The sequence below is a fragment of the Podarcis liolepis genome, assembly GCF_965112155.1.
Source record: "Podarcis liolepis genome assembly, chromosome: 4".
Classification (NCBI taxonomy): Eukaryota; Metazoa; Chordata; class Lepidosauria; order Squamata; family Lacertidae; genus Podarcis; species Podarcis liolepis.
The window spans coordinates 101043844-101058378 of NC_139558.1; the positions used below are offsets into that span (position 1 = coordinate 101043844).

The 14535-nt window shown below is 48.5% G+C and overlaps 1 protein-coding gene across 1 annotated transcript in view; it reads left to right on the forward strand.

Annotated features, from left to right (window-relative positions):
• Nucleotides 1-5068: 5068 nt before the first annotated feature.
• The window catches only part of INPPL1 (inositol polyphosphate phosphatase like 1), an 80628-nt gene continuing 71161 nt past the window's right edge, over nt 5069-14535 (forward strand). The window contains exon 1 of the mRNA XM_083499260.1: nt 5069-5805. Within this exon, the coding sequence (XP_083355386.1) occupies nt 5615-5805 (191 nt within the window). The 5' untranslated portion in view covers nt 5069-5614. The remainder of the gene's footprint in view (nt 5806-14535) is intronic.

Genomic DNA, 14535 nt, shown 5'->3' on the forward strand with positions numbered 1-14535 from the left:
CTGCTTCAGTCGGAGGCACCAATGCTTCTGAAAACCAGTTGCTTTTGCTCTCAGATTCTGCTTGCTGGTTTCCCTACTGGTGCAACTGGTCAGCCCCTGTGAGAACAAGAAGCTGGACTAGATGGGCCATTGGCCTGATCCAGCAGACTCTTCTTCTTTTTGGAATAGATCTTTATTAATTTAAAATAAATACATTTATGAAAAAAACAGATGGACAAACAAGTAAACAAACATACAATCGACTATATGGAATTGGCAGAAATGACTGGCAGAATCCGAGACCAGGGAGAAGAGTCGGTGGAAGAAGATTGGAAGAAATTTAAAGACTACCTGCAGAAATACTGTAAAATTAATGAATGATAGAATGATGTTGGATAGCAACTAAGGGGTTTCCAGCTGTAATGATTTAAGAGAATATGAAAAAAGGGATATAAATGGGTTAAAATCTAATGGTAAGGATTTGCTGAACTAATAAATTGAAGTGGAATACAAAAAAGGGAGGTATGAGGAGGTCTGGGAAATAAGTTAAAAGAAAATAAGTAAAAGAAAAAATGTATGGTTTTAACTGTTTTTATTTTGTATTTTTCTTTTTTCTTTTTCATTTTTACTGTTATATTTCAAAAAAATTTAATAAATATTTGATTGTATGTTTGTTTTTTATAAATCAATCAAACAAACAAACAAATAATCATAATAATTTATTATTTGTGCCCTGCCCATCTGGCTGGGTTTCCCCAGCCACTCGGGGCAGCTTCCACAGAAACCAAAAATACACTAAATAACGGAAGAATCAAACCACCACATTATAAGATACAACAAGATTAATATACGGTAACTATAATCCTATATACCCCTAATACTGAAAACAATTATAAAACTTATAGAGAAGAAAATTAAAAATGACTTCCAATTACTCTCACTGTACTTTATCTTTCCATTAGTGTATACCGCAAAGTTACATATTTCTTGTATAGTTTCTTTTTACCTCCCTACAGACTTATATTTATACAATACAGGGATCAGTTCAGCACTCTTATGCTCACAGTAAACTATGGTCTGAGAACAACCAGGACACAACACTTATTATTATTATTAATTAATTTTGTATACTGCCCTTTGTTTGAAGATCCCAGGACGGCACACCGCAGAAATGTACCTGCAGATGCTGCCAGGAACTGAACCTGGGAGATTCTGTGTGCAAAGCAGGAGTCTGGCCGCTGAGCTAAATGCAGCCCTCCAGATGTTGTTAGGACTCCCATCTGTCCTGGCAAGCACAGCCTGTAGTTGGGAGTTATAGTCCAGCAATATCTGGAGGGCCAGAAATGTCCCTCTGTCTACACTCCCATCTGCAGCCTGACCTACAGTGGGTCCCAAAGCAGCCCCATGTCAATGCATGGCAAACAATTATGAAAGGGTCCTCAATGCATTTTTGGCCTATAGGTTGGTTTGGGGTCATTTCCAAGCACAATTCAAAGTGTTGGTGCTGACCTTTAAAGCCCTAAACGGCCTCGGTCCAGTATATCTGAAGGAGCGTCTCCACCCCCATCATTTTGCCTGGACACTGAGGTCCAGTGCCGAGGGCCTTCTGGCAGTTCCCTCACTGCGAGAAGCCAACTTACAGGGAACCAGGCAGAGGGCCTTCTCGGTAGTGGCGCCTTCCCTGTGGAACTCCCTCCCACCAGATGTCAAAGAGAACAACAACTACCAGGCTTTTAGAAGACATCTGAAGGCAGCCCTGTTTCGGGAAGCTTTTAATGTTTGATGTATTATAGTATTTTAATATTCTTTTGGAAGCCGCCCAGAGTGGCTGGGGAAGCCCAGCCAGATGGGCGGGGTATAAATAAATTATTATTATTATTATTATTATTATTATTATTATTATTATTATTATGTGTTCTATAAGGGGTTACCTTTGAAAGCTGTTTTTTTCTGCAGTGGCCAACCAGACACCCTTCATGGCCTTCTTGGTAGTGGCACCCACCCTGTGGAATGCCCTCCCATCAGATGTCAATGAGATAAACAAATATCCAACTTTTAGAAGGCAACTGCAGGCAGCCCTGCACAGGGAAATTTTTGGTGTTTGATGTTCTCTTATGCTCTTGTATTTGTTGGAAGTTGCCCAGAGTGGGGCAACCCAGTCAGATGGGCAGGGTAAAATAATATTTATTATTATTATTATTTATTATTATTATTGGAAGTCACAAGCACGGCATGAGCAGAACAACACGCCCCACCAAACAAATCTCCAGTTCTCAGCAAATGATTTTTTGAAGCATCAATGCCTCTGACTGGGCGGCAGCAGAACACAGCCATTGACAGCCTTATTCTCTGTGAATGTATCTCATCCTCTCTTAAAACCATAAGAGCTGAATTATTTTAGGCCAACAATTGTTTTGTAATCTAACTATCTGAGCCTCTGTACCTTTCTGCGAAGTATAACGGACTTCCAGACTGTTACAATTTGGAGGTGGAACGTGATCGCATACCGGCAAATTCAGTCTGCGGAATTGATGCTGATTTTCCATTCTTGTGCAACAAACCTGCCTCCGCCTGCCCACCCACCATCCCCGAATCTGATTTTCTGTGATAGGCAAGGTGATGAGGAAATGTGAGGGGAAGTGTGAGCTAACAACTGCTTGAGGCAATGACTGGAAAAAGGCAAACGACAGGGTTGAGGGGATAGAGCGACTCCCCTATGGGGAAAGGTGGCAGCGTTTGCGACCTTTTAGTTTAGATGAAAAGCAAGGAAGAGGCGGCAGAAGAAGAAGAAGAAGAGGAGGAGTCTGGATTTGATACCCTGCTTTATCACTACCCGAAGGAGTCTCAAAGCGACTAACATTCTCCTTTCCCTTCCTCCCCCACAACAAACACTCTGTGAGGTGAGTGGGGCTGAGAGACTCCAGAGAAGTGTGACTGGCCCAAGGTCGCCCAGCAGCTGCATGTGGAGGAGCGGGGAAGCGAACCCAGTTCACCAGATTACGAGTCTACTGCTCTTAACCACTACACCACACTAGGTTTATAAAATGATGCACGAGATGGAGAAAAGGTTTCCCTTCTTTCTCTTAACACTAGAACTTCCTTCTCTTCAAGAGCATAAGAAGAGTCTGCAGGATGAGGCCAATGGCCCATCTAGCCAGCATCCTGTTCTCACAGGGGCAGCCAGACCTGAGCCCAAGAGCCCTCTCCCCTCCTGCATTTCCCAGCAGCTGGGATTCAGAAGTATGGCTGCTCTGACTGCCAAGCCCAGTACGGCTCCCAGTACGTTTCCGAGCACAATTCAAAGTGTTGGTGCTGACCTTTAAAGCCCTAAACGGCCTCGGTCCAGTATACCTGAAAGAGCGTCTCCACCCCCATCATTCTGCCCGGACGCTGAGGTCCAGCGCCGAGGGCCTTCTGGCGGTTCCCTCATTGAGAGAAGCAAAGCTACAGGGAACCAGGCAGAGGGCCTTCTCGGTAGTGGCGCCCGCCCTGTGGAACGCCCTTCCAGCAGATGTCAAAGGGATAAACGACTACCTGACATTCAGAAGACATCTTAAGGCAGCCCTGTTCAGGGAAGTTTTTAACGTGTGATATTTTACTGCATTTTTGGTTTTTATGGAAGCCGCCCAGAGTAGCTGGGGAGGCCCAGCCAGATGGGCGGGGTATAAATAAATTATTATTATTATTATTATTATTATTATTATTATTATTATTATTGTTATTGTTATTATTATTATCTTGACGAAGTAGCCATCCATAGCCCTCTTCTCCTCCATGAAAGGAGATTCTGACTCAAGATCAGGAAAACTTTCGGACAGGAAGAGCCGTTCAGCATTGCAGTGGACTCCCTTGGAGGTGGTGGACTCTCCTTCCTTGGAGGTTATAAAGCAGAGGCTGGATAGCCATCTGCCATGGATGCTTTAGCTGATATTTCTGCATTGCTGGGGGCTGGACTAGATGGCCCACGGGGTCCCTTCCAACTCTACGATTCGATGAATTTGTCCAACCTAATTTTCTTTTCTTTTTTCTTGCACTATTAAACACATTTAATAGTAAATTGTTTTTACTGAGTTTTAGAAAACACATAAGTAGAACAATATATACAAAGTTCATTAGAATAATGTCTACAGCAGCATTTTGAGTGGTATTACAATAGTTCATATTGCAGAATGTCTGAGGAAGTGTGCAGTGAGTTAGAATACAATTTGGGATACAAATGTTCAATATAAGCAAAAGTTCTTAAGCAGAATTTAGGCTATTAAGGGATGTCCTCCACAATGGAACCTGACTCATTGGAGGTTGCAGTAAATGTCTACCCTGGCTCTGAATGCTTTAATTCTAAGTGTTTGTTTTCTTCTTTTTTTGGAAAAAAAATTATTAACAATTTCAACATAACAAAGTGTAAAGAAAAATAAGGGATTTTTTTATCATATGTGGTGGGAATCTAGATAATTTTTTTTTTTTGGAGATGATATATAATGAGTTGAAGAAAATGTTTAAATTACCATTTGTAAAAAAAAGCAGAAGCATTTTTGTTAGGGATTGTAGGAAAAGACCTGCCAAGGAAAAGAAAGAATTTATTTATGTATGTCCAACCTGCTTTTCAAGCCATCCAAGCTGGTGACTTCTTATGAATATTATTATTTAGAATTTATATACCTGCCTATACCTGCAGGTCTGAGGATGGTTCACAGAATAAAATCGGAATATAAAACCTCAAAATACATTTGCTGCCTCCTGCGCAATAGGGTCCCTTTGGCCCTCCCGATCAAATATTCTGCTGGGCATTGCCATTCAAAGAGCGTACGTGCACTCCGCCATGGGATCGATCCTGCGGGACGGGGCTGCCCTCCCCCCCCGCGCACCATTCCACTCCACCCGCCCCCCCTCTCCTCCGGGAGGGAGTTTCCCCCGTTCGACTGCGCGCTGCGTCTGAAGGGCTTTCCTCGGAGGCGCCGCGTCCCTTTCGGAGTCCCCCCCGGAGCCCCGTCGGGCCGGGGCTGCCTGCCACGTCTCTCCCGGACCCGAGGCTCCTCCCGCGTCCCTCGCCAGGAAGCGCCCGCCGTCCCCCCGGGGAAGAAGGAGGGCGAGGGGAACCGGCGGGGCCCAGGGCTCGTCGGGGCTGCCGCTTCCTTCCCAACTTCTCTGCGCCCCGGTGGGAAGTGGGAACCAACTGGAACCAAAGGGCGCCTGCGGAGCGCGCGCCCTTGCCGTCTCGGTGCGCCCCGGCGGGGCTCGACGGGGACCCGGTCCCTGCTTGCTCGGAGCCCTTCTTACTTCTCCGCTGCCCGGAGGAGGAGGAGGAGGAGGCGGAGAAGGAGGCGGAGGCGCCTTTTCCCCGCCTCGAAGGGGCCGCCGAGCAGCGCGCCAAGCGGCTCCCCTCGCCACTGCGCCTCGCCGGACGAGACGCGCCACAAGCTCGGGAAGAAGAAGGAAGGAAGGAAGCGAGCGAGCGAGAGAGCCAGCACGGCTTGCTGCCTCTCCGCCGCCCCTCCACGATCCCCCGTGGGCGCCCCGGGCCAAGAGTCTCCCGCAGCCGCCATGCGCCCCTCGCGGCCCGCCCGTCGGGGGCGCCTCCTCCTCCTCGCCGGGCTCTGCTAAGCGCCCGCCTCGCTTCCGCCGCTCCGCTCCGGGCATGGCGGGCGCAGGGGCCGCCGCGCTGCAGCAGCCGCCGCCGCCGCCTCCTCCCGCGGCCCCGCCGTCGTGGTACCACAAGGACCTGAGCCGCGCGGCGGCCGAAGAGCTCCTGGCCCGCGCGGGGCGCGACGGCAGCTTCTTGGTGCGCGACAGCGAGAGCGTGGCCGGAGCCTACGCCCTGTGCGTGCTGTGAGTGGCGGGGCGAAGGGATGGGGGGCGCGGGAGGAAGGGGGAGCTCGGAGCAGAGGTGCCAACTTGAGCAAAATATTTGGTTTTTGGGGGAAGAGGGGGCGCAGGGAAGCCTCGCCCCGAGGAAGCGATCGCCAGGCATGGCGCACGCCCGCCCTTTGAATGGCGGTGCCCATCAACTTGGACCCCGCAAATATTTTATGGGGGGCAAGCCGAGGAGTTGGAGACATCCCCCCCCCAGCCGTTGCTTCCGTGCTGCAGGCGGCCCTCGAGTCGTGCCGGGGGCCGGACGGGTCTCGCCCATTCTGGCGGCGTGTGCGGTGCTGTGCCGGGACCCCCCAGAAGCACTTTTCAGTCCAGAGCTAAAAAGTATCAGATTCTCCAAACCAAACTTTTTCAGGGTTTGGAAGAAGAAGCGCTCTCACCAAATTCCAAACCTGGGATTCACTTCTGAAGTTTGCGATGGGGTTTTGGGCTGGAGGGTTTAGCGGTGCTCTGTTGTAAGGCTTTCCTGCCGGGTCTGAGTCGGGTTTCCCCGACTCCCGTGCGTACTTTCCTAGGAGTGAGTTCAGCGGGGCTTACTCATGAGGAAGACTTGTCTGGGATCGTGCTGTTAGACTAGTTAGCATCTTTTGCTTGTCAGACCTCCTAACTGCTGGCAGCCAAGGTACTGAAGCAGTTGCCTGTCATCTGTTGGAAGCAGTCAAATATCACAGACACCATTGCATGCCAGTTTTTGAAGATATTGTCAGTTAAGGACTGCCAAACGTTGAAGACAAGTGAAAAGCTGGACTCAAAATGTGCTTAGGACTTAAATTCTGAGACTGAAAAAAAGAGAGAGAATGTTTGTATTTGACCCACAGAAGAAATTTGTGCACGGTTGTGTAATATAATAATATAATAATAAGCAAACGTTTTGTAAGCAAACGAGGTTTCAACTGGATTGAACAATTCAGGGTTTGGGAAGAGGCCTGTGATGCTTTGAAGGACTGAGGCTACACTTTTCTTTTTGACTGGTGCTTTTAGGGAGTTCCTGTGTCCTGAGGCAATATCCAATGTTCTCATGCTCAGAGCAGACCCACAGAAATACACAGACCCAGTTATTTTGATCAAACTGCCTGCTTTGAGCCCTGTTAATGTGGGATATTGTTCCTTAAAAACCCCTCAAGCCTTTGCTTTGGTTCTGTTGAGTGGTGGATGGGAGGCAGAATTAAGTGCAAAGTGAGGTGCAGTCTTCAAAAAGAGTTAGGCTTCTCCACACCAGTACAATATAGGCATTTTTGTGAACAGCCAGGAAGTGATGCTGTTAAAACAACACTGGAAGTGAAGTTGCAAGGAGGAAAGTTCAGGAGGGCAGGACAGGCAGCCAGCCAGCCAGGCAACCGTCCAGCTAAGGAGGATTTACTGCTGAGTAAAAGAGGTATAGGGATTTAAAAGTGCTTGCTCCTTCATGTAAATGTTATAAAGCTTGGAAGCTGGTTAATGCAAAGGCCAGAGAGGGACTTTAGACTTTCAGTGACTTGGATTCTCCCAACTCCGGATTGTGCCTTAAGCAAAGGAGTGGTCAAGGCATGTCAGGAGGTGAGGGCCTGTGTGTTGTCTACGTGATCCTGAGGGTGCCAAAGCAGCCACTGGAGGCTGGGTGTGTGTGTGTGATGGGATTTGTAGTCCACAGACCATCTGGAGGGAACCAGCAGGTTAGCGAAGGCGGCTGTCGGAGAACAATCAGTAGTGACCTCCTTTCCTTGGCTGCGCCAGAGCCTGTTAATCTTCCTGGGGCGTGGGGTGGGGTGGAGGTGCTTGTGTGGGTTGCCTGGAGGGTAACAGCTGGAACTCACCCCCCCACCTCTTTCCGCCTCTAGCAGTACCCGCATCTGTATGGCAAGCTTAATCTATAGCTGCCCTGGTATTTTCCCCTGGGAGATCCCTGGGGGAGGCAAGGTCAGAGCAGTTACTGGTACTGTAAAGACACGGTGTGGATTCAGAGTGGGACCGTGGACTGAGTGCTAGGGGTTTGCAGAAAGTGCCTTTTGGGTGACCCCAAATTAAACCACAGCCCTGTTGTCGAGATAAATTAGATGAAGCTCGTAAAGCAGTTTGTGCATCGTTTTGGGGTGGGTGTGCATGGACACCATAGTGCCTCCTTCTGCCTGTGAATATGAAAAAGCAAAACCCTTTGAAGGGGGCTGATCCTGACCAGTAAGGAGGTCTCTGCAGAACTGTCTGAAGCTGTCCAGCTGCAACCCACCCCCCACTCCCAGGAGAGCACCTGTCACTGTTGGAGAGGTCACCTGTCCCTGCACCTGCTTCTCCTGCTGCTAGCAGACATGACAGCCCCAGCTGCTGCCTTGCCCTGAGATTAAGGCCTACAGCTGCGCTTTTGTGAGTTCCTGGATGCAGTGTTAGAAACTCAGATATGTCAGCTAGGCACCCGATGGCTCATTAAACCAAGGTTAAAAAGGTAAAGGGGCCCCTGACAGTTAAGTCCAGTTGCAGATGTCTCTGGGGTTGTGGCGCTCATCTCTCTTGGAGCTGGCGTTTGTCCGCAGACAGTTTTTCCGGGTCATGTAGCAAGCATGACTAAGCTGCTTCTGGCGAAGCAGAGCAGCGCACAGAAACACCATTTACCTTCCCACCAGAGCGGTACCTACTTATCTACTTGCACTTGACGTGCTTTCGAACTGCTAGGTTGGCAGGAGCAGGGACCGAGCAGTGGGAGCTCACTCTGTCACAGGGATTCAAGCCACCGACCTTCTGATCGGCAAGCCCTGGGCTCAGTGGTTTAGACCACAGCACCACCCGCGTCCCGAAACCAAGGCTGCAGTCACCCAAACAGAATGTCTAGTTGCCATTTTGCGGCAAGACGGCTCTAAAGTCTTTATTTTTCAAATGACGGACTAACCATGATTGATTCTCAGTTAAACATCTGGCAGGTTCAGATGGCAGCCTTGAGCTAGGGTTAAGAGTTTTGAGGACTTAAAGAAGAAAAGTCGCTTGATCCAGGGGCAGTCCACATATATATTGGTAAGTATAGGGACGCAGGTGGCGCAGTGGTCTAAACCACTGAGCCTCTTGGGCTTGCTGATCAGAAGGTCGGCCGTTCGAATCCCCGCGAGGGGGTGAGCTCCCGTTGCTCTATCCTGGCTCCTGCCAACCTAGCAGTTTGAAAGCACACCAGTGCAAGCAGATAAATAGGTATCACTGCAGTGGGAAGGTACACGGTGTTTCCGTGCGCTCTGGCTTCCGTCACAGTGTCCCGTTGCTCCAGAAGCGGTTTAGTCCTGCTGGCCACATGACCCGGAAAGCTGTCTGTGGACAAATGCCGGCTCCCTCAGCCTGAAAGTGAGATGGGCGCTGCAACCCCATAGTCGCCTTTGACTGGACATTAGCGTCCAGGGGTCCTTCACCTTTACCTTTATATTGGTAAGTGAAGACAAGCTACAGCAAATAACTTGAACGTTGCTCCCTGCTCCTGCTCAGGCTGCGCAGGAAAAGCATTTTGGTTCCTGAAATCCATTCCGATTGTGCAGATAAAATATAATGGATAGGATTCTACAGGATGTGGTATTAGTGTGTGAAAACAGTGCCGATCCAAGGATCCCCAGCCATGCGCCTCCAGATGGTGGAGACATCAGACGCCATCCTCACTCCTAGGCATCTTCACTTAGACAGGTCATGTTCCACACACTGGCTCTACGAAAAATTTGACAGGTTCCCTGGAGGAACAGGGATGTTGGCGCTGGTTCTGCGCTTGTCAGTGGAGAGACGGTCCTCACCCTTGGACTTGCAGTGTAAGAGGCGCAGCACAAAAGGAAAAGGGATTGGGAGGGAGAAGGGGGGGAATGAATGCGAGCACAGTTGCTTAGGTGGAGTTCTTGTGATGCGCCGTGGCTCAGAGCAGAGCAGGTGCTTTGCATCCAGAAGGTCCCTGGCAGCGTCTCCCAGTGGGGCTATAGCCCCTTTGTGCCAGGAGCCCCACTGTGACCAATCAGCGGCGCGTCCCCCATCTTGTCTGGGAAACCACGTTAAGAACTTAGGAAATTATAAATTATATGGATGGAAAGAGCCCTGGAGATGGGGAGGGGCACCTAAAGGTCATCCAGCCCAACCCCTTGTCAGGGCAGGAAGCCCAGCCCCACAGCATGCAGTACGTGGTAGCTTTCAGAGGCTGCTGAACGGGTGTGGATATTATTTGGCTTTTCCGCCTCCGGCTTCAGAGCAGCTCTGCAATGTCCTTTGGGATAAAAACCATTATCCAGCAACGCCTACCTCATAGGGTTGTTGTGAACATAACGTACAGGAAGCCCACGGAAAAGAGAGCAAGGCTGCAAAGCCTCAAGCTCTTTGGAGACATTAATAGATATCAAAAATCTAGGATAAGTGAAGAATTAAGGTGGAAGAGTTTTCTTCCGTCAAACACCACAATTGTTAGTGGCAATTAGGCACGACACCCCTGTCCAGTGAGGGCTTATCCCTAGAACCTATTTGCAACAACAGGGCTGGGACCTGGAACATGTGAAGCAGTAATAAGGGAGAGGTCCTTGGAACACGTGCAGAGTGCATTTCCTTTGCCCGTGAAGAACTGCAGGTCACCTTCCCACACCTGAAATTTGGAGGCAAGTCTTCTATCCCAGAAGGAGGAGCTTCCAGGCATAAATTAATTACTCTTTTTGCCAGGCCGTATCCGTTGGTGAGATGGTATTTAGGAGCCCGTTCCTGTGGAACTCCCTTCCACTGGAGACCTGGATTGGCGCCTGGTGGTCGGCACGAGAAAAGCTCACATGCCTGCTTCTCACTGTCCCTGCCGTTATACAATTGGAATGGATTGTGCACACTGAAACAATTTCATTCTCTTTGGGCTACTGCGTCTGAAAACAGCCGCATCGCAAAACCTCCAAAACACTCCCCTCCCACACTGCTCATTGCTTGGGCAGCCCTGACCTTGAGCCTGTAGTATCTCTGCTGTGGTGTCAAGGAACCATTGGGCGTTCCGACTCCTGTGCAAACGGGCTAAGTAGCAGAAAGTTGTCTTGCTGCGTCTTCCCAACCACCTACAAGGCAGGCTTAAAGGGCTAGATCCACATTGCAGATTGGTGCATGGGCTGAAAGAGAGAAAACATCGCCTAAGACCAGGGGTCAGCAAACTTTTCCACTGTCCCTCAAACTTTGTGGGGGGGCCGGACTATATTTTGAAAATAAAAATAAAAATGAATTCCTGTGCCCTACAAATATCCCAGAGATACATTTTAAATAAAAGCACACGTTCTACTCATGTAAAAACACCAGGCAGACAAATAACCCAGAGATGCATTCTACTCATGTAAATACACGCTGATTCCTGGACTGTCCGTGGGATGGATTTAGAAGGCGATTAGGCTGGATCCAGCCCCCGGGCCTTAGTTTGCCTATCCAGGCCTAAGACCATCCGATGCCCAAGGCTTTGGGCTTTAGGCTCTTGGCTGTTTTATGCCAGTTCTGTGCCAGAAGATGACCTTTATTGGTAATAACTTCGCCTGCAGCGTCCTATGAATTCCCTGTCATGTTCACAGCTGAAAGAGTGGTAAAATCTATCTATCTATCTATCTATCTATCTATCTATCTATCTATCTATCTTCTATCTATCTATCTATCTATCTATCTATCTATCTATCTATCATCTATCTATCTATCATCTCTCTCTATCTCTCTCTCTCTCTATCTATCATCTCTCTCTCTCTCTCTCTCTCTCTCTATCATCTCTCTCTCTCTCTATCATCTCTCTCTCTCTCTCTCTCTCTCTCTCTCTCTCTCTCTCTCTATCATCTATCCATCCATTCACGGGGATCAGGACTTTTGCCCCATTTCTGTTGCAGCAAGCCCTGAAATGAAGAGGGATGTTACTGGGGTAATAATATCTGTGCACAAGCATGTGATCTTGTGTGTTTAGGAGGAGACTCTTCCCTAGCTGGTTTTGCTCCACCCGTTGTGTGTGTGCAGTAATATGGACGTGGGGTTGGGGGCGCGTCCGTCATAAACGAAAAGGGCGCATTCCTCGGATACAGCGTTATCCGCCAAGCTCTGCATCTCATTCTGCTCTTTTCCGTATGAGTCCTCCTTCCTCCCCTTGGAATGTGGTTTCTGTTGCTTCTGGGAAGCGAGGTTTAATCACCACCCTTGGCAGTAATTGGGGTAATTGGGTCAAGACACCTACAGAACCTCCCGCTGCCCTCGTTAAGTTTTCAAAGCAGAGCGCGCACCAACAGGTCTCTGTATTATTTTGCCTTCTTCATTTGCAGCATTTGTGTTTCTCCTTAGCAAAAGATGGGGTGGGGGGTGAGGGGTGGGAAGCCTGGTCCCGGACTCAACCGCTAAAGCAAAGTGCTGTGTTCAAGTCCCAGGCAGAACTTCACTGGAGCCCTTTAGTCTCAGGATAGGAGAAACATTGATTAAGTGAGAGAAAAGAGCCTTTAATATGCAGGATGCAAAGTTACACAGAACGCTTTCTCAAGCTGAGTATTGTTGTGTGTGTGTGTGTATATATATATACACATATATACAGTGGTGCCCCGCAAGACGAATGCCTCGCAAGACGGAAAACTCGCTAGACGAAAGAGTTTTCCGTTTTGGAGGTGCTTCGCAAAACGAATTTCCTATGGGCTTGCTTCGCAAGACGAAAATGTCTTGCGAGTTCCTGCTGGTTTTTCCCCCCCTTTCCCCCTTTTTCTAAGCTGCTAAGCCGCTTATCAGCTGATCCGATAAGCTGATAAGCCGCTAAAAGCCGCTGAAAGCCGCTAATAGCGCTAACCCGCTAATCCGTCAATGGGCTTGCTTCGCAAGACGAAAAAACACAGAACGGATTCTTTTCGTCTTGCGAGGCACCACTGTATTGTTGTATGTGTGTGTGTATGTGTGTGTGTGTGTATATATATATATATATATATATATATATATATATATATATATATACAGTATATATTTCCCCCTCGACCATGTTTTGCCTGTTTCTGTGAACTACATCAGAAGACAAGGGGAGCAGCTTGGAGAGGAAATGTCTATAGCGGTCCTAACTACATTTACTCGAGAAGGAAGCCTTGTTGATTCTAGTTAGGACTTACTCCTGAGTAAGCGTGCTTAGGACTGCAGCCTTAAATTCAGTACAAAGAGGCAACTCTGAGAGAGTTTTAAACTGCACAAAAGCCACAACATGAGAGGCACAGCTGTGAATAACAACAACAAAACAATAATTATAATTAAAAAACAGTTCTCATTGGAACATAAAGGTAAAGGGACCCCTGACCATTAGGTCCAGTCGTGACCGACTCTGGGGTTGCGGCGCTCATCTCGCTTTATTGGCCGAGGGAGCCGGCGTACAGCTTCCGGGTCATGTGGCCAACATGACTCAGCCGCTTCTGGTGAACCAGAGCAGCGCACGGAAACGCTGTTTACCTTCCCGCCGGAGTGGTACCTATTTATCCACTTGTACTTTGACATGCTTTCAAACTGCTAGGTGGGCAGGAGCTGGGACTGAGCAACAGGAGCTCACCCCGTGGCGGGGATTCGAAACCCTGACCTTCTGATCGGCAAGTCCTAGGCTCTGTGGTTTAACCCATAGCACCACCCGCGTCCCACCATTGGAACATAGTCTGCTGTAAAAATAGAAGTATGCAAGGCATCAACAAGATATAGCTCTGTTGGTTAGAGCGTGGTGCTGATAACATCAAGGTTGCAGGCCTGATCCCTGTCCTGGACAGCTGCAGATTCCGACATTGCAGGGGGTTGGACTAGATGACCCTCAGGGTCCCTTCCAACTTTGTGATTCCCTGGTCCACTGAAACCTCCTGTAGCTGCAAGGTGCAGGTGGGGGAATCCTGATGGTGGAGCCTTCCTGGACTTAAAGCAATAGGTAGAGCCTTGCGGGGTCTCCATGTAAGCTAGCCCAACAAAAATGGAGAGCAGGTTGTTAGTAAAATGTTTGTATACATAGTATATTTATATTTTGTTCCTTCTGAATTGAACTAGGGTTTCTGAGTGCCAAAGCAGGGCAGCTGACAAATGAAATGGTGGTATAATAATAATAATAATAATAATAATAATAATAATAATAATAATTTGTACCCCACCCATATGGCTGGGTTTCCCCAGCCACTCCGGGCGGCTTCCAACAAAGATTAAAAATACATTAAAATGTCACACATGGAAAACTTCCCTGAACAGGGCTGCCTTCAGATGTCTTCTGAATATCAGGTAGTTGTTTATCTCTTTGACATCTGATGGGAGGGCGTTCCATAGGGTGGGCGCCACTACCGAGAAGGCCCTTTAGTAGCCTTGGGGGGAACCTGATATTGGCAGAAGTACAATCCCCCCCCACTGAATCACCCCCAAAGTCCAAGGGTGGGACTTGGGTTGGGCAATGGATACCAGGAAGCATGTCGTGTTGAGTGTTGGCTGCACATCTGCACACATGAAAAGAAATCAGTAATTATAATATCAAAGTTACATAGGCAGCTGTGCAGCAGGTGTTTTAACCTAGGCTGCGTCTCTGTGGCCGTTTATTCCCTTTCATGACTTTCCCCCTCCTGTTAAGGAGCTTTCATACCAGGTAACTGGAGCTACAGTGAAATACAGTGCAATATTGGTGCTCGTATCTGTGCTATTTGCTTCCAGGAAAAAAATCCATTTGCAAAAAATGTGGAAACGAGTTCTGAACATGTGCCGCGTTCCGCAGTCGTTCCAGAAGTGGACTTTACCCTG